Genomic DNA, 18,331 nt, shown 5'->3' with positions numbered 1-18,331 from the left:
AATTACTCTCTGATACACGGGAATCGTCGACAGCGCTTCTTCCAAATATGCCAACGGAGGCTTTCGCCTGTTTGGATCGGCGGACATCGTTTCAGTCATGGGCACAGACAATTAGAGGGCACTTATTATAAAGCGTCGTCGTAGCTGTGAGAGTGAATACGGGACAAGGTTGAAAAGAATCGAGAACAGATGGTGGTATCAGCCCCAAAGTCTGTGAATTGCTGGCAGTCTTGGCTCTATTTAGGTGCCAATTCCATCAATCAAAGCCCTAACTCGACAACTATGGCGGAGACGTAGAGAACTACCTACTCTCAATCTAGTTCTCAAGAGTAATACGTTCTTCCCTCCAAGATATAGGCGACGAGAGGCAACGACCAGCTGAGATTCCCAAGGCCAGCAAGGCACAAAGTGAGTGACATGACTTTGTGAGTACCAAGACTAGTGTAGTTCTAGGACTTCGTTGAGCCTCCGCAGAGCCCAGTGAGCTTGACCATCACTACTGCCCGACCATAACGCCGTGGTGATGGTCAGGATATTTGCCTTGCAATTGTTGCGCTGCAGAGTTCGCCGTATCGTGCGGAAAGGAACCTCAAACCAACTCTTTCCATCTTCCAGACCATTCTACAAGGCTTGAGATGCATTGGAAGATGCATGCCGGTGTGAGTATCCCGAGAAAGGAACACAACAAAACGCATTCTCATCAGAGGCCCATGCGGGAGCATGCGCAGGGTTGACAGCAGTTGATGGCCAAGGCAGCAATCAACACCAACAAGGCAAACATGCAGACAAGCAGACAAACAAGATGCAGTCCCTCTTGCATACTCAAATAGTCCTACTTACCACTGCTACTTCTCCTTATTCCTTCTCATCATACCACAGCAGTCTCAGAATTTTTGCCAACAGGCAGACAGAAACAGATCAACAACCACAAACAACACATCCCACCTTCCAGTCACGAAATCAGCCCAGAATCGTTTCATCAAAATGTGCGGTCCTTCTGAAGAAACGATTTTTCAAAGCCTCCAAAACGTGGCCCAACCCGAAGATATCATACGAGCAATCATCGCCGGCCGCAGCCTCGAGGAAGTCAGTCACGACCTCGGCATACCAGCATGGCAAATTACCCTCCGCATCGCCAACTTTGGTTCCCACGCTGTTCAGCTCGCCGCGTTCCGTTGTGAGGACCCCATCGGCGGCGCCTGCGAGGTCCACAGCCCCGGTATAGTCCATTTCAACGAAAATCAGAGCAAGCTCGTTGCAATTCAGGCCATGGCGGGCATGATGGTCGGTATGGGGTACCCATGGGCATTGTTGATGGTTGAATGCAAGTGCGCAAGAGTCACGCTGAGATGGACGAAGACAAGGACAGTACCTGCGAAGACGAAGATCGGGATAGGGGTGCATCTGCGAAGAGCAAAAAGGCGGCCAAGGAACATGGGGCAAATGGTGCAAAGAACGAAGAAAAGGGAAAGGGAGCAACCGTCGCTGGTGAGGAAGCGGGTGTGAAGGAAAGTGGCGAATGCTGCAACTGCTGCTGAAGAGAAAAAAATCACCCACCAAGACCGAGAAGTCCCCAGCAACAGGCAAAGCCAATTCCAGTAAGCACGCTCGTGCCTCACCAGCCTGAGCTTCATCAACCCCAAGCAGAGATTAGGCACTGAATCGAGCATGCAAACAGCACTCGGCTCACCGCTTGATGGCGAAAGAGGAATGTGATGTAACTAGAATGTCAGAAACCGGAGCCGTGGAATTGTGTGTTATGTATTCATCATAGAGCCTGTATGTTCAATCAAAATGAAAGATCCCTGATCAATCTGTTTCTGGCTCCATAAATACCAAAAATGTGAGTCGTATATGTACACAAGCAGTCATACCAATATCATCAATGGGAGAGGTACCAGACCATTCAAGCAGTGGACTTTCGTCGATTAAAAGCTTTCTTCAGTCTATTTCCTGTACTCTCTTTTGCCGGCGCATCCACGACTTGGACGGTCCGGCCCTCTTGGACAGTGTCCAATCGAGCGACAGTGGCTCTTCGAGATGTTGGAGCCTTGCCACCTTGATTGCCCAGAATCTCATCGACTGTCTTTCTCCCGTAGAAGCCGTGCAATTGTTCCGTAGATTGATAATACTTCTTCTCTTCCGCCCATTCATGCAAGGCTTGTAGGTAGGCTTCTCGGGATGAGAAACCACGATAGCCTTGATCTGCAACGAGGGTATCGATCGAAGACGCGGAGAAAACGCTTGCAGGGCGAGAAGGTCGAGGAGGTGGGACGGATTTGATGGAAGGCATTGTTGCTCGGGTAGGTAAGTGACTCGTGAACAGTGCGGTCGATCTTGCGCTTGTCAAAAGGCTTGTCAAGGTTGTGCAAAGAGTACTAGTATGGCTAGAACTAGTTTGTATTCCTAGGACTCTTTCGTGAAATGGTGCTTGCTAAAGGTGTGTAACTTTAGACACATCCATCCATATGTACTTTACATACATACCTACATGGATCCGTCATAAGTCCGTACCCGGCAGCCGAGCCTGGTATGGTGATGTATGCCCATTATCAAGCCTGGTCAGAGAGGTGATGGAAATTGTGCCAGTATATTTGCTGGTATGAAGCACGTGGGTGGGATGGACGAACGACCAAGACCTCGGAGCATTAAAATGCACGAGAAGAGAGCTGTACTCCGCACTAATCCTATACGGTAGAATATAAGTCTGAAAATGCATCATCAAATCACGTGCAGTAACTAGTGGTGCTATCTCGGATCCAGCTCTTCCAGCTTCTGGCCAGGCACAAAGACACGCCACTGGTCAGTCCACACTCGGCACGGGTCAGATCATCTTCAAAATCTCATCTTCCACTTCATGCCCCTTGAAGCCCCGAGTGATGCCACCACCCCAGCTGGCCAATTAGACCTTCCCAACCAACCCACCTCCAATCAAAGAAAAGTCCCTGACCGTCTATCGCATCTTGAATTTATTCTTCCCTCTCGTCCTCTACATCCCCTGCTTCTCAACCTCACCTACGAGCTTTCTCTCACTGTTCATTCTTTTCCGGAGGTCGAACAAGCAAAACACACTCATTGTAAGGCCGTCTTGGGCAGAGTTTTCCCGGCAAGATGTATGAATCCCGCATCCTCCTATCGCATCCGTCTGTACCGTTGCTAACAACAATTCCCCCTCCAGGAATTCTACCTACGCCACCCCCGTCACTTATGGCGACTATTTCAACGACATTTCACAATATAATGTCCACCTCAATGTGTTCGAAAAGGCGTGGGCAGCGTGGTACGCCTACATGCAGAACGACGTCCTCGCCACCGGCATCATGTCCTTCGCAATGCACGAGCTTGTCTACTTTGGTCGGTGTGTACCGTTCATGATCATGGACAAGATCCCCTACTTCCGCAGATATAAGATCCAGGGCGTAAGTTGAATACCACAGACACATAACCACAAACACCCGGCTAATATTATGACAATAGCAAAAAATGCCGACCCTTTCCGAACAATGGCAATGCGCCAAACTCGTCCTCCTCTCTCATTTTACCGTCGAATTGCCACAAATCTGGCTCTTCCACCCGATGGCACAATACTTTGGTCTCTCGACTTCGGTTCCATTCCCTCACTGGACCAAGATGGCATGGCAAATTGCTTTGTTCTTCGTCCTCGAAGATGCCTGGCATTATTGGTTTCACCGACTTCTGCACACTCCTCGTCTGTACAAGATGATTCACAAGCTCCACCACCAGTACAGCGCACCTTTCGGTCTTGCTGCTGAATATGCTTCCCCTATCGAGACCATGATCCTGGCTTTCGGCACTGTCGGCATTCCCATTGTCTTCTGCGCCATTTTCAAAGATCTCCACATCATGACAATGTACCTCTGGATTGTTGGCCGTCTGTTCCAGGCAATCGACGCTCACTCTGGTTACGAATTCCCCTGGAGCTTGCACCACTTCCTTCCATTCTGGGCTGGTGCCGACCACCACGATGTCCACCACGAGAAATTCCTCGGAAACTACGCCAGCTCATTCCGATGGTGGGATGCTATGATGGCCACCGAGGCCGGTAGTGCTTCAGCCCCGAAGACCAGGGAACAGAAGGCTGCTGTTGCGAAAAAAGTTGAATAAATTTTGCTTTGCCACAAAGACAACCGAATCATCCTTGATTCTGTCAAGACGCAGCTCTTCGACCGGCTTCGTTGTATATATTTGGTCGAAACAGAAGAAATGCCTGAGAGCGTGTCAAAAAAAGGGTTGCATAAGCGGGCGTTCTTCGTGTGGTTTGGGGTTTCTTAGACTGAGGATCAGGGACCGGGTTTTGGCATAGCGTTGAATTAGCCTAGCATGCTTGCTGGCTTTTTAATGAGGAAATACATATTATTATTCTCGTCCACTTTTCGCCAGATCATGACTTTGCATTTTCACAACCGCAGTTGTCTAGGGCTTCCAGGATCTTTTGCCGGTTTTCGAATATAGAAGCTTTGCGGCTGAGTTTTACGCGTTCTGATATTTCATTCGAACCTTGTCCGGGCACTGATCCCACGACAGGCCTCGTCACGTCAATCTCTGAGAGTACCTCATTGATCTTCGCGGCCAGCCTCGTATCTCGAACACTCAGTCCTCGCGGACTATGTGTCGTACACGTGACGGTCAAGCAATTGTTCAACTGCCCTTGACCGTTGTCGCCCTCGCCGACTCGAGCGATGTGAGGGTGGTGGTTCATCTTGTCCGCTTCCTCCATGATGGCCTTTTCGACCCTGTCACGTTCCTCTGGCGACGTCAAGGCAAGGTGTCTATGGATGGCGTCTCCCAGGGGGTCAAGGACCCAGTGGCTCGTGCCAAACGATGTCGACGGCGCTGTGGCATTCCTCGTACCGGCCTTGTCCGACAGTAACGACGCAAGTGCCGCTGTGAGTTTGTCGGTCTTTGCTTTTGGCGTAGGGTGGAACTGCTGTGTGATTTCGGAACCATCCTTCAAGCGAAATGTGATCTTCTGACGATCATTCGAGATGGTGATTGGGTTTTCCATTGTAGCCGCCAAAGATAAATGGCGAAGAGGCTGGCCCAAAACCATTGAGTGTCCTCTGAAAATAAGGCCTGGTCTTATGCTGCTCGTCCACGTCGATAGGGGATGAACATGATTGCGGCCACTCCTACTCGTATCCAGACTCCGTAGCAATACTCTGTAACATCCTGACATTGGTGTGATGGTTGAGAATGACATTGGTCGGGCTTTCTTTTCTATGATCCATAAAACAACTAAAACAATTCGTCAAGAACAAGATCGTAAGGCTCCGTACCGTATTGAACTAGGAGCTTCGAGGGTCAATAAAGTCGTTCGATTACCTACATACAACAATCCCAGGTTTCCATCATGGAGGATTGGAGCATGGAGTGCTCGCATCAGTCTAAGCTCTACCAGAGAAAGTTCAAGGACGATCCTCCGGCAAGGCCACCAATAGGATTGGCGGCCTTTTCTCAGCCCTACTGTACGTACCTCTTAAGTCCAGGGAGCTTTCTCGAATTTATTTCTTCGATGATCAATTGGTGTTACTGCGTAAATCATCCCACAAGGTGCTTATTCAACTGAATCGTTGCTAGTACGCGTATGTCCTCCGTACCAGCCATCGACGATTCGTCTCCCAGGCTTTGTTTAACTACATTTTACCGGAGGAACCATGACACCCGTTCCCGTATTCCACGCGTCCAACCAAGAAAGTCTACAAGTACGTCCGGACTACAGCAGGATGACTCCAAAAGACAACCAAATGAATCAGATTGGTCATGATCACCATGTCGGCCTTGTACGTGCCCGATTCCCTCCCTTATTAGTCGCAAGGCTGGGTCGGATCCTAGTGCCTTTTTCTGCCTTGCTTTAAATACCTGAAACGCCAAACGTTGGAGGCCTCATACGGAGTAGCCAAGTACGCACCTTGCTCCCTCAGGTACAGTTATCTCAACTACCCACGGAGAAGAACTCAGCCCCCAGAATGGAGGAAAGGCCAACCCTCCGGTCAAACCTCTAACAGGTTTGTACCAGTGCCAGTCAGTATAAGCCACCCCGGGGAGGAGTTTTCGCCAAAATGCAAGGTACCCGACTCGCCGGGGGCCAATTGAGTACTTCGTCTTGATTTTTGCGTGGGGAACAATATGAAGCACGCTCTATTACTCCGTACTACGGAGCAAACTTGTAAGTACATCACTAGAGCACTTGGTGTCAACAAAACAAAGAGGGTGTGGTTTTTTGGGATATCCTTGTCTTTGCCCTCCATATCGTTCATCCTACGGCCTTCCTCGTGTGTCATTTCCTTCCTTTTTGCTTCCTTTTGGAGTTTCTTCGTCTCCTTTTTGGCGTGTATCAGGTTCCTTTTTGTTACTTCCCGTCTTGTTTTCCAAAGCAACGAAAGAATTCTAGCTTGGAGTTTTCGGCGCATTCGTCAAACACGGCGGATACACTTTGTGCCTGGCACAGATGTGCTTGATGTTGTTGTTGTTGTTGTATACCTCGAACAGAAACATCAGCAAAGACGACACAGACTCGAACAGGCGCTTGAAGATGCTCCCTGTCGAGATCTTGCTGTTTCTTTCATTGACGCCGATCACTGCCCATGTAATACCAATACCTTTCCGATCTCGAGATCTTCCGGCTCCAGTCCTACCAGGTCCAGGTACTCCTCTAGAAAGTGTCGCAAACAGTCTTCTTAGCGCCGCGACCTCGACAGATGGACTGTTCACCATCGGACCCGAAGCAACTACCCTGGCTTCTAGTCCTGACCCCCTTAAGACAGGGCCAACTTCAAGCCAGAAGACGACGGGCACTCGATTTGGAACTGATCATGCCACGGCAACAGGCACAGCGACGGGGACAGCAGCGACAAAATCTTCTTCTTCAGGAAGCGATACGGATCCAGAAGGGTCCAGCTCCATCGGCACACGAACAGGATCGGCCGCCGCGCAAAGCACTCTCCCTGGACCGAGTTCGGGTTCAGGTTCAGGTTCAGGATCAACAACCACAAACTCAGCCAATCCCACCACGACCGGCGACAGCAGGTCTTCCGGCAATGGCAATAATGGCGGCGAAGGCGGCTCGTCATCTACTTCGGGCTCAGACCCCAACTCGACTGACCCATCATCATCGAACCCGAATTCCTCTTCAGACCCTTCTTCTCCGTCATCATCGTCGACGAACCATGGCAAAACCACGAACCTATCAACCGGCGAAGTCGTCGTCGCAGTCATTCTCCCCGTCTTCGGTCTGCTAGTGGCTCTGTTTCTCCTTTTACGGTTTTGCCCGCCTTTCAACAAAAAGTACCGGGAATGGCGTCAAAAGCGTCTCAACCGGTCAGCGTACCGCCGAGCGCTTAACGACCCCCTCATGTCGTTTCACCCGCGGAGTCGGATACCGAGACCTTTCAGTTTCGGCTTCTCGACGCCCTCCACAACCCAGCAAATCGAGAGCAGACCCTTGAACGGTGCCGCGGCGGCAAGAACCAATGACTCTGGAAGTCGAAGCCAACGTCAAAATAACAAAACCAATGGGTCCACGGGTGGTGCGATCGGTGTCGCTGTGCCCATGCCCGTGTCGGGAAAGTCGAGGCACGGGCATAATAGGAGCATCAGTCACGCGAGGACCATGAGTAGTATATCGGAAGAGAGCGAGGGGCTGTACGAGGATGCGAGGAGTGAACGTGGACAATCTCCTGAGAGGAATCGTGATGAGACCAGGGATGGGGATGGTGGCGGGGATTGATCGCTGAGGACGAACATGAGATCCATAATGTCAGTGATTTTGTACCGAACCATGTCTGGTGTTTTTCTAGTCTTGTCCTTTTTGAGCGAGTGCGTTTCTGGCGTGAGTCAGTATTATTGTTATTATTATATTGGCTGTTTAAACCTGGAGAGATTCGTTCTCGCTTCTTCCCTTCAAGACGAATACATCAAAGGCCTGGCATGTGTATCAGAGTGTTCTCATCAGCATATCAAGGGGGTGCTTGATACGAGTACATGGTATAATTTCAATGTCTTGATACAGTTCACTGTATATCTACTCGTGGTGATAGTTCGGGTTATGATTCGACCACAAGTTGGTGGGAACTTTTTTGTGGTCTTGGGACAATGCAGTTCGCCGTCATTGTCCGATAGATCTTGATACTTCAAATATTTTTGTACTTTGATTTCAATATCCCCCTATAGCGTACCGCGTAACAAAGATACCTATAATTCGACCCGGACAGACTGGTCATCTCTTGTCCATACTAGGAGAGGCCAACAGACAAGCAAGCCTCCTCAACATTTATCCAACAACCATCATATTTGTTTGGACATTTCACAGGGAAAGAGTAAAACAACTCGAAATCACTTCGACTAAGTCTAAACCCATATCTATACCTACAAAATCCAAAAAATGTCATCCACAACAACAGGTGTGGACATCGACCTCGACCTCCTCCGGGACCATTTGGTTTCCATCGCACTCAGAGCGGGACGCATGATCACGGATGCCCGGCCGAGCACCAGCTCCAGCAACACCAAAAAGAACAGCGCCGACCTGGTCACCGAGACCGACCAGGCCGTCGAGGCCTTCATCTCGTCCGAGCTGCGCACCCTGTACCCGGGGTTCTCCTTCATGGGAGAAGAGACGTACCAACCCGGTCAGAAACTTGGGCCGGAACCGACGTTCGTCGTCGACCCGATCGACGGCACCACCAACTTTGTACACCGGTTTCCTTATGTTTCCGTGTCGTTGGGGTTCGCGATCGACAGGACCCCCAGCGTGGGTGTCGTGTATAACCCATTCACCGGCCGATTGTACACTGGCGTCAAGGGCAAAGGGAGTTTTGTGTTTGACGTTCCTGCCGGTCACCCCCAAGAACGACGACAGCCCCCGAGTCGCGACCAAGGTACGAAACTGCCCACGAAAGAACTCACCGCCCTGGGTGGCCTCGACGAGTGTGTCGTGGCCATCGAGTTCGGGAGCGACCGGTCGGGACGGAATTGGAAGACCAAGACCGACACGTGGGCTCGCCTGGGCCGGAGCAAGGAGGACGGGGGCGCCATGGTGCACAGCGCCCGGGCGTTGGGGAGCGCGGCCTTGAACCTCTGCGGCGTCGCCGAGGGGGTGCTGGACGCGTACTGGGAGGGCGGATGTTGGGCGTGGGACGTCTGCGCTGGGTGGGTGATCCTGACCGAGGCGGGAGGTGTCATCGTCGACGGGAACCCGAGTGGACGGTTCGACATCCCCGTCACCCACCGAAAGTATCTCGCCGTAAAAGGGGCCAAGGACGGGGAGGGCCAAAAGGAGTTGGTCAAGGAATTTTGGAGCCATATCGAAGGTGAGATGGTGTACGAGCACTGAACCAGAACCGCCATCCCCTCCACGTTGGGGTCACAGAGTATCACATGGGTTGGGCACCGCCCTGGGTTGGATCTGATACAGACTTGGAAAATTGGAACGAGAAAATCAAGTGGGAGTGAGACAGCATAGCATTGCCTGGCAGTACCACAGCGATACAGGAAGAAAATAGAGCCATAGAAATCAACATTACATCAACGACAACAGGGAGCTCTTTTGAACTTTGAACAAGTCGTGTTGTGTCTACCAAGGCCTCGTCCCTAGAGGAGTGAAAAGGCTATCCTGTAAACGGCGCATCTTCAACATTCGGATATGTTGTATCACTTTGACGCCGGGTATGCCTGCCATCTTGAAACCAGAAGGACTTCTATCCTTGCCCGACCCCAAGTTTGATAACATTACATTTTGTCGCTATGCAGAAACATGAATGACGAGAAGATGGATATGAGAAACCATCTACTTCCACAGTTTGCCCAGCGAGACTTCCTTGTCGTCGTGCTTGTTGAGTACTTTGGCCGTGGCAAGATCGAAATCTTCCTGGGTGACATGAATCCTTCGTTCTCGCAAGGCGAACATGCCTGCTTCTGTGCAGACACCCTTGAGTTCAGCGCCTGAACATCCATTCATCTTCTCTGCAATCTTCTTCAAGTCGATCCCTCTGGTCAAGTTCATGCTTCTTGAGTGGATTCTCAAAATATCGGCTCTGGCTTCGACCGTTGGCGGGGGGAATTCGATCTTTCGGTCGATGCGACCAGGCCGGAGTAACTGTCGCATGAGAATCAGTATGCATATGTCACGATGGGAGTTCTTGTACTTACTGCAGGATCTAGAATATCCAGTCGGTTAGTGGCCATGATAACTTTGATGTTTTTGGTAGGCTCGAAACCATCCAGCTGATTCAGCAATTCCAACATGGTTCTCTGTACTTCTGAATCACCTCCACTGCTTCCCTCAACACGGCTGGAACCTATACTGTCGATTTCGTCCATGAATATGATGCTAGGGGCCTGTTCTCTTGCCATGACGAAAAGTTCTCGGACCATTCGACTGCCTTCGCCGATATATTTCTGCACCAACTCGGACCCAGATACTCTGATGAATTTGCAATTGGAGTGATGCGCCACAGCACGAGCCAGGAGGGTCTTTCCGGTTCCAGGAGGACCGTAGAGTAGAACACCTTTCGGTTGGGCGATACCTAAGGATTCGAATAGTTCTGGATGGTTTAAACCAAGCTCGATGACCTCTTTGATTTCCTTGATCTGTTGATCCAGTCCACCGATCATGTCATATGTACTGTCCGGCACTTTCTCGACCATCATGAGCGACACTAGAGGATCGACCGATGAGGGGAGCATTTTCTCGAGCTTGTAGGAATCCGAGAGCAAGGAAACACGTTTTCCGACCGTCAGCTTGGAGATATCGACATTGTCTGCGATGTCGACGACTAAAATCCTGTCAGCTAAGGTGGTACCAGCGAAACAATCGACACTAACCATATTTGCCTTCTGGATGTACTTTGACCAGTACTTTTTTGGTGCCCATTACTTTCACGACCTCTCCGACATATGATCCTGGCTGTTGAAGAAGCCCCAGCTCTTCTCGTAATAGCCGTACTCTTGAGTTGTAGTCATTTCGCTGAGCTTCTAGTCTTCGGAGGACGGCTTGACCTTGGATGATTTCAAGCTTGAGTGATTCGATTTTGTTGTGATAAAAGTTGTCAAGAGCCATGATGTTTCAAGACGCGGACTCGGGTGATACGAAGAGGTATTGTCAGGATGGAGGGCGGTAGGAACAATGAGTGCGGTCGTTGATGGCGAGGGAGGAAATAGACACATTGGCCGCGTTTACAAAACGCAGCCTTGGGAACAGCCTCGTTGGCGCAGCTGCGGCGAGGCTGAGAGTGACTTACATAAGCCGATGCTTCTCTTGCAGACTTCGGGTTTTTAGGCGAGGACAAGGGCCCTTGGCGCCCTCTGTGACCCTCATGCAACCCTCCTGGAACCCGTCGATAGGCACTAACCGTACCGCCTGACATGCCCTATTGGCTTCACTTTAGGCATGCTCAAGGTCACGCTCGGGCACTGGTGTCCCACTACTTCATCTTTGCCATCTTTGGTCTTATTACAAGAACAGCGCAACACCGAACATCACTGCATAAGAAACGTATTACAACCGCTATTTGGTAAGGAATGGAGCTCAAGATAATGCGGTACGGGTACTCGGATGATAGAGACCTTTAGATAACACACTTCTACATGTCTGGTAACCTAGCTACCTACATAGGTACACTTCAGCTGGTGTCATCCTCTCTAGTGGGTGTAGGGCAGCCTGGGTGAGCCACCCCGGACCATCTCCGTCTCCATATCCATCAACAAGTGGGCCGGAGCTGCAGGCTTTTTGTGTACATTTCATGCATCATCTGTTTCTTCTGACTTGCTGATATCCTTCGCACGTGCCTCGATTGACGTGTTGTCGCTGGTTCTTCGCCGCCAGTTCAACTCCCCACAGCGCCATCGTCGCCATTACTCCTCATACCTTTCCTACCGATAGATCAACTGACTATATCTGTATCTTTATGATTATCTGATGTGCTGCAGGCCTGTCTCAGGCATTCATTTGCCTTGCTTGGACCTCGTGCCCTCGATTCGTCTCTCTCGGCCTGCCGCCTAACTCAGTACATCAGAACATCCAGTATGTCTGGAAGCGAGACACCTCTGAGGAGCCCAGCGAAAAGCCCAGTGCTCCGGTCTGTTCCAGACACGCAAGCTGAACCCACGGGCGGTTCACTTGCCCCGGACACCATTAGAAGGGACTATGGTAATTGGCAACACATAGAATTCTGCAGTGACATCTAACAGAACTGCAGGCACTCTCGGCAACGTACAGGCTACTGCCAGCCAGCGACCTCTCACTTCCCGAGTCGACGATGTCTCCGACTTCCCACCCCTTTCTCCTCAATTGACGAGACCCAAGAAACCGCCAACGATGCGAAGGTCGTCCACTCGAGCGGGAAAATTACTGCCTCACCGTGGGGAGCAATTCTCGGTTGACGACGACCCGTCAGAGGTTGAAGAGGCGAATAGTATGCAAGTTACACCCAGCATATCTCGACAACAGTCTACTGTTCGTCGAAGAACTCACCCAGCGCCTCTAGCACGTGTCGATTCTGCAGAAGAGGAACCCGAAGAGACCACCCCAGAGGAGCCTGTCGAGGCCGACCCCGAAGAGCCTGCAAATGATCCCGAAGCTGGGAATCTGGGGGACAATGAAGAGGAAGAGCTGAGTGATGCAGAGAGCTTCACTTTACGGGATAGACAATTAGCTATCAATCAAACCCACCCCTTTGGTATCAGAATATGGAAGCCTGCCTTATACAAGAAAGGGAGATCTGTCGAGAAAGCTGCGGAAGAGGACATCCATTCATCTCCGAGCCAGATCGTAAGTCCGTGGCTATGGTTCTTCAATTGCCTCTGGACTGTTTTCTTTGGCTGGTGGTTAGCTGTCACCGCGGCCATTGCAGCCCTTGCTTGCTTCATCTTCGCCTTCGACCCTAGTGCGGCTGCGTACGGCAGAGTGTTCTTGGAATTGTCCAACTATCTCTTCTGGCCCTTTGGGAAGTTTGTCAAACTTGTTCAAGACGAGAATTATGTGGAAGAAGACGAAGGCGAAGGCCGAAGCATCAGCGAATACGAACGATGGCAGAGTGGTGATCTTGAATATGGTCGACTCATGTTCGGTCCAACGCTCACTCATTCAGGCTCAATTGTCGGTCGACATCGGAACAGCATAGACTCTGCAAGTGAGACCGACAGTCTCCTGGCTCGAAGTGGTAGAAGTGACCGACAAAATACCACCATGTCTAACAAAAAGCGTCGTCTTTTCGGTCGTGGTCAGTGGACCCTGGGCCGAGTTATTTTCTTCGTCGTCTATTATTTCTATGTGGCGCCCCTCCTGCTTCTCGCCTCTGGTATCTGCTGGCTGATGGTCTTCTGGATCCCTATGGGCCGAGTTACACTCATCCTGTTCTCCAATTTACGAAAACGGCCTCTTGCACTCAAGTTCCATCGCGATGTCTCGACTGCTAGAAGCTCAACCAAGCCATCATCGATCCTTCTATGCACCTATCGTGCGGTCGGCATCAAATACTGGAAATACACTGTCGACGGGACCAACATCTTCCTCATCAATTTTCTCGCTGTGGTGGTCTTCGTCATTCTGGACTATTTCGTCCTGAAGGTGGCCTTGGGAATCAACTTCTGGCTTACCAGTCCGGCCCTGACGTTCACGCTCGCATTGATCTCCATCATTCCTTTGGCATATTTCATTGGGCAAGCAGTAGCATCGATATCTGCACAATCCTCAATGGGAATGGGGGCTGCTGTCAATGCATTCTTTTCCACTGTCGTCGAGGTTTATCTATATTGCATCGCGCTCAACGAAGGTAAAGGGGCACTGGTGGAAGGTAGTATCATTGGCAGCATTTTCGCTGGCATTCTACTCCTTCCTGGACTCTCCATGTGTTTTGGTGCCATTAAGCGAAAGACTCAACGTTTCAATGTCAGATCTGCTGGCGCCACGTCCACTATGCTACTATTTGCGACAATTGCAGCCTTTGGGCCGACGCTCTTTTACAAAATATATGGCAGCCACGAATTGATTTGCAGGTCATGCACAAACGATGACTTGGACCCGAGAGACTGTCGACAATGTTATTTCCGGCAACTTCCAGCCATCACAGACGAGTTCTACGTGAAGGCAGTCCGACCATACTGTTGGATGGCAGCTATCTTTTTGTTCTCCTCTTACATCATTGGGCTACTCTTCACTCTAAGAACACACGCTGCCATTATTTGGAGCACAGATCCAGAGGAGAAGAAGGCACCTCCTGGTGGGCAAGCTACGGATGTCAGTCCCCTGGACACCCGGCATCCCAGTGTGGTCAATTCGCAGTTTCTGAACAATCCAAACGGCTATGTACCGAGGACAGCGATCCGCGAGTCACAACTCTACAAGCGAATCCTAGGACAGTCACTTCGCTCGGCTGGTCTTCCATCTGAAAGTGATGCTCAAAATGAACGCGAGCGTCCAGTCACGCCCAAGTCAGTTCGCCATGCACGCCTTGGCGACCAAAGCGACCTCCCACACCTTGTACCACCTAAATCAAGCCATGGGACGGATCTGGCCGCAAGTCCTGAAAGTCTACCATTTGTACCTTCCTTGTCTGAAGAAGACAACAATAATTTGGTCCGACAGGTTGCAGAGATTGCAGCCACCGCAGCCACCGTTGCCGCAAGAGACGCGGTTAATCACCCACGAACTGCGGCCTACCAGGCAACTCATGCATACAAATTGGACACTGTTAAAATTCAAAGACCGAGCGTCAGCCGGAAGACAACTGTGACTGACCAAGACGCCTTTGCCACACCTGCTCTTGAGCATGCCGCTCCACATGGAGGAGCTGAAACTGGAGAACCAGGTGGACATGACGCACCAAATTGGAGTCGAACCAAATCGTCCGTCATCCTGTTGACCGCGACTGTGGCATATGCGATCGTCGCCGAAATCCTGGTCGATACGGTAGACGTCGTTCTTGAGTCAGTCGACATTGATGAGAAATTCCTCGGTATAACTCTGTTCGCGCTGGTACCCAACACCACCGAGTTCCTGAACGCCATTTCCTTTGCTATGAACGGAAACATTGCATTGAGCATGGAAATTGGCTCGGCATATGCACTGCAAGTTTGCTTGCTGCAAATCCCAGCGTTGGTGCTATTCTCAGCGGTACATGGTCGGTTCATCGATGCTGGCGATCTCATTGATCACACCTTCAACCTCATCTTTCCGCAGTGGGATATGGTGACTGTTATCCTGTGCGTGTTCTTGTTGAGTTATATGTCAGGTGAAGGGAAGAGCAACTACTTCAAAGGTAGTATCCTGGTCATGACATATCTTGTGGTCGTGATGGGATACTATTTCAGTGGGTTCACGACGCTCACGATCATGGAAGCAAACGCCTGGCAATCTGGTGGTCCCGGCCCCATGGGTGTTTCTAGTGTTAGACCGGCTCGTGAACTGTGAGCAGGGCAAAGGTCGGGTACCATACACAAGATCTTCACAGGTTTCCATGGACATAGCACCGAATAGATAGACATCGAGCGAGGGCGTTTGGTTCAACGAGGGCTTATCAAGGGTTCCCATGGGAACGAGGCTACAGGATTATAATTAGGATGGTTGGGTACGGTGCATGGCATCACATAGGAGTGAGTGTTGCATATTATTCTTATCAATACATGTTTTATTCAATCCTAGTCTTGAACATGCTTGTGATATAATTAGCTGTTGTATAATACCTGAGTAGATCTTCACTCAGCCTTCTTTGGACTGTCCCAAAGAGGAATTAGTTCTCTCTTGGACTTTCCACAAAAGGAATAGTCAACTATCATTCTCACCGTCTCTGGTCTTGTGCCTCGTCCACCATCGACCTCTTCCTTCTACTTGTCACTCATTATTTTCCCCATCCTTGTCTTTATATCAAGTCCCCTTTTAGGGAGCGAGGGGCTTCCTGAGGGGCTGTTATGTGACAAACCATGGCTTCAGATTTGACTCCTCTGTCACCATCAGAGTCAACACCACCGCAGCCCTCGACCACCACCATGTCCGTCGTCACCACGGCCTTGTCGACACTGACACCGACGGATATATTTGAGCCATCGTCATCGTCGTCACTACTGGACTTGTTCTCCAACGGCCTCATCCTGGATCACATCGTCCGCTACCTCCCGATCCGGGTGATTTTCGCACTGTGCCAGACCTGCCAGGAGTTGAGGTCGATCCTGTTGTCCACGCCCAGCGTCTTTCGGTACGCCGACGTGTCGCGGAGCCGTGGCGCCTGGGTCGTCATCCACCAACACAGCCCGCAGCAGGGGTTCGGCATCGACAACGGAGGCAACCGGTGGCGCAACGTACGCATGGACGAGGCCCTGACCGAGGACGACTTTTACTCAGGCCCCTTGAGGGGGGTGCTCTCCAAGCTCGGGAGGTTCAAGGTCCTCGCCAACGTGCAGACTCTCGTCATGGACAAGCTCGCCTCCGTGACCAACGACCTTTTGCACGAACTCGTCACGTCCCCGGACTACCACGTCCGCCTGCTCAGCGTCAGGGGTTGCCTGAACCTCAACGAGACCAAACTCCAACAACTCCTCCGGCACATCTGTCGACCCTCGCGGCCCGAAGGTACGCCTCGCCTCCAGGGCTTGTACGTGTTCCAACCTCCCCCGCGGGTTTCCCCGTCCTCCTCTTCTCCCTCACCACACACCGCCACCGCTGTAGACCACGCCGGCGACCACCGAGCCGTGCGGAACGAATCCGGCCCTCCTCCCTTCGGGTTCGCCGGCCACCTGGTCGTGAACGAGCCCAAGTCCAGCTTCGACCCGGGCGGGGATTACTGTCTGTGGTACGAGCCCAATGGCCAGGCCATCGTCACGGGCCACATGCGGCGGAGCTCGTGGGAGGAGACCCTCGCCGCGTGCTCGGGCGTCGTCAACTTTGACGCCGTCCTCTGCACGCACATGCACGCCGACATGAACGCCGTCCTCCACCCGGCCTCGAGGGAGTACCTGGACGACAACAAGCCCGGGGTCCCGCCCCTCGCGAGCGTCGCCCTGGGCCCGTCGGGGTGCGCAGGGTGCGGCCGCGCGCCGCCCGGGACGCCGGTCTGGGGGAGGTCCTCGCCGAGGGAGTTTCCCCTCCTCTGGCCTCCTCCGTGGTCAGGCAACCTCGTCGATGCCGTCCGTCCGCCGCCGCCGCCGCCGTTGCACCTCCACCACGACCCGGACAACGCCGACACCGACGGTGATAGCCATACCGAGCAGCCACTTCCGCCGCAGAGATTGATCGCCTCGTGCGCCTGGTGTCTCACCAATCGGTACTGCGAGAATTGTCACAGATGGTGGTGCAAGGATTGCTTTAACCCGTCGTCATCATCGTCGTCGTCATCGGAGACGAGGACGACCGAGCCAAACACAAAACCGAAAGCACAACCGAAAACAGAATCGGAATCAGAACCTGACTATTATACAACGGTAAGTAATACAATCGACTACCCTCAAACCAACTAAAGAATGGTTGTCCCCTTTTTCCCCTTCTTCTTCCTCCTCCTCCTCCTCCTTTTCCTCTCTCGGTTCTATCTCTTGGTGGTACCCGAGCAAAAAACGACACTAGGATCTCTTTCAGATGATCAAAACTCTCACACATTGTTTCGGTTTCCTTACAGGACCCTCGACGACGACGACAACCACACATGCCCATCCCCAAGGGCAGCCCCGCCGTCCAGCGAGACTGTTACGAATGTGGTCGACTGTGTGGCCTTTGCGCCCCTTTATCCAGGAGGACATGCAAACGTTGCAAGAGCGTGTATTGTGTGGATCACAACACGGGATGTGATGAGACGAATGTACGTATATTGCACACACACACACACACACAAATACCCGACACCCAACACCCTAAAACGTCTTCGACTCAAATCGTCTTGTCGAAGTACTTTTAACTTTCGGGTTACCTTCGCTGACATGGCTCCTTTATACACAACAATATAAAGTGCGATTGGTGTATGTTTCGTGGTGGACGAAGATACAGAGACCTTTACTGAGAGAGAGAGGAACAGAGAAAGAGAAGGCCTAGCGAGACGACGGAGCAGGTTGTTGAAACAGCAAAACAAACACCGATTCATCGATTCAAGCTTACAAAAGTATCAAGCTTGCGCCACTGAGAGTTCGCCGAATTGAGAAGTTTTGTCAGATGATTACGATGGCGAATTGTGTTTCAAACAAGGAAACGAAGACCATAAAAGAGACAAGTTCAGCCATCACGGGAGATGACTTTTGTATTCGAGATACCCACAAAATATGTCTCTTTCTACTCGGCTGTTTCGCTGTTCCCTGTCTTCTGTTTTCGCCGTGCTTGAATCCCAGGACTCCTTCC

The 18,331-nt window shown here is 51.4% G+C and overlaps 7 protein-coding genes across 7 annotated transcripts; 4 read left to right on the top strand and 3 right to left on the bottom strand.

The window, feature by feature from the left end:
- Positions 1-1,744: 1,744 nt before the first annotated feature.
- Positions 1,745-2,599, bottom strand: PV06_00436 (uncharacterized protein). The gene is made up of 2 exons (XM_016400936.1): positions 2,488-2,599; positions 1,745-2,434 (listed from the first exon to the last, which is right to left on the bottom strand). Exon 2 carries the CDS (start codon positions 2,291-2,293, stop codon positions 1,907-1,909), a length of 387 nt encoding a protein of 128 aa, XP_016267989.1. The 5' UTR covers positions 2,294-2,434; positions 2,488-2,599; the 3' UTR covers positions 1,745-1,906.
- A 260-nt stretch (positions 2,600-2,859) lies between these two features.
- Positions 2,860-4,390, top strand: PV06_00435 (uncharacterized protein). The gene is made up of 3 exons (XM_016400935.1): positions 2,860-3,113; positions 3,179-3,419; positions 3,478-4,390. Coding segments are annotated over exons 1-3 (891 nt in total). The 5' UTR covers positions 2,860-3,111; the 3' UTR covers positions 4,126-4,390.
- Positions 4,391-4,402: 12 nt separating this feature from the next.
- Positions 4,403-5,337, bottom strand: PV06_00434 (uncharacterized protein; the record flags this gene model as incomplete). Its single annotated transcript, XM_016400934.1, has 1 exon — positions 4,403-5,337. Exon 1 carries the CDS (start codon positions 5,219-5,221, stop codon positions 4,403-4,405), a length of 819 nt encoding a protein of 272 aa, XP_016267987.1. The 5' UTR covers positions 5,222-5,337.
- Positions 5,338-8,216: 2,879 nt separating this feature from the next.
- Positions 8,217-9,537, top strand: PV06_00433 (uncharacterized protein). Its single transcript, XM_016400933.1, has one exon. It carries the CDS (start codon positions 8,402-8,404, stop codon positions 9,350-9,352), a length of 951 nt encoding a protein of 316 aa, XP_016267986.1. The 5' UTR covers positions 8,217-8,401; the 3' UTR covers positions 9,353-9,537.
- Positions 9,534-11,159, bottom strand: PV06_00432 (26S protease regulatory subunit 8). The gene is made up of 3 exons (XM_016400932.1): positions 10,843-11,159; positions 10,168-10,793; positions 9,534-10,114 (listed from the first exon to the last, which is right to left on the bottom strand). The coding sequence occupies exons 1-3, from the start codon at positions 11,075-11,077 to the stop codon at positions 9,806-9,808; spliced, it is 1,170 nt and encodes a 389-aa protein (XP_016267985.1). The 5' UTR covers positions 11,078-11,159; the 3' UTR covers positions 9,534-9,805.
- Positions 11,160-11,793: 634 nt separating this feature from the next.
- Positions 11,794-15,631, top strand: PV06_00431 (calcium/proton exchanger). Its single transcript, XM_016400931.1, has 2 exons — positions 11,794-12,166; positions 12,216-15,631. The coding sequence occupies exons 1-2, from the start codon at positions 12,043-12,045 to the stop codon at positions 15,425-15,427; spliced, it is 3,336 nt and encodes a 1,111-aa protein (XP_016267984.1). The 5' UTR covers positions 11,794-12,042; the 3' UTR covers positions 15,428-15,631.
- A 243-nt stretch (positions 15,632-15,874) lies between these two features.
- On the top strand, positions 15,875-18,264 carry PV06_00430 (uncharacterized protein). The gene is made up of 3 exons (XM_016400930.1): positions 15,875-17,430; positions 17,622-17,801; positions 17,949-18,264. The coding sequence occupies exons 1-3, from the start codon at positions 15,937-15,939 to the stop codon at positions 17,997-17,999; spliced, it is 1,725 nt and encodes a 574-aa protein (XP_016267983.1). The 5' UTR covers positions 15,875-15,936; the 3' UTR covers positions 18,000-18,264.
- Positions 18,265-18,331: the final 67 nt, after the last annotated feature.

Source organism: Exophiala oligosperma, assembly GCF_000835515.1.
Source record: "Exophiala oligosperma strain CBS 72588 unplaced genomic scaffold supercont1.1, whole genome shotgun sequence".
Lineage (NCBI taxonomy): Eukaryota > Fungi > Ascomycota > Eurotiomycetes > Chaetothyriales > Herpotrichiellaceae > Exophiala > Exophiala oligosperma.
This window is presented reverse-complemented; position numbering and strand designations above follow the sequence as displayed.

Coding starts and splice junctions, on each gene's coding strand:
- PV06_00430 (XM_016400930.1), top strand. CDS start 15,937: ATGGCTTCAGATTTGACTCCTCTGTCACCATCAGAGTCAACACCACCG. Junction 17,431..17,621: donor AACCTGACTATTATACAACG/GTAAGTAATACA, acceptor GTTTCCTTACAG/GACCCTCGACGACGACGACA. Junction 17,802..17,948: donor CGGGATGTGATGAGACGAAT/GTACGTATATTG, acceptor AACAATATAAAG/TGCGATTGGTGTATGTTTCG.
- PV06_00435 (XM_016400935.1), top strand. Junction 3,420..3,477: donor GCAGATATAAGATCCAGGGC/GTAAGTTGAATA, acceptor TTATGACAATAG/CAAAAAATGCCGACCCTTTC.
- PV06_00436 (XM_016400936.1), bottom strand. CDS start 2,293: ATGCCTTCCATCAAATCCGTCCCACCTCCTCGACCTTCTCGCCCTGCA.
- PV06_00431 (XM_016400931.1), top strand. CDS start 12,043: ATGTCTGGAAGCGAGACACCTCTGAGGAGCCCAGCGAAAAGCCCAGTG. Junction 12,167..12,215: donor CACCATTAGAAGGGACTATG/GTAATTGGCAAC, acceptor ACAGAACTGCAG/GCACTCTCGGCAACGTACAG.
- PV06_00433 (XM_016400933.1), top strand. CDS start 8,402: ATGTCATCCACAACAACAGGTGTGGACATCGACCTCGACCTCCTCCGG.
- PV06_00432 (XM_016400932.1), bottom strand. CDS start 11,077: ATGGCTCTTGACAACTTTTATCACAACAAAATCGAATCACTCAAGCTT. Junction 10,794..10,842: donor ACATCCAGAAGGCAAATATG/GTTAGTGTCGAT, acceptor ACAGGATTTTAG/TCGTCGACATCGCAGACAAT. Junction 10,115..10,167: donor TGGATATTCTAGATCCTGCA/GTAAGTACAAGA, acceptor CTCATGCGACAG/TTACTCCGGCCTGGTCGCAT.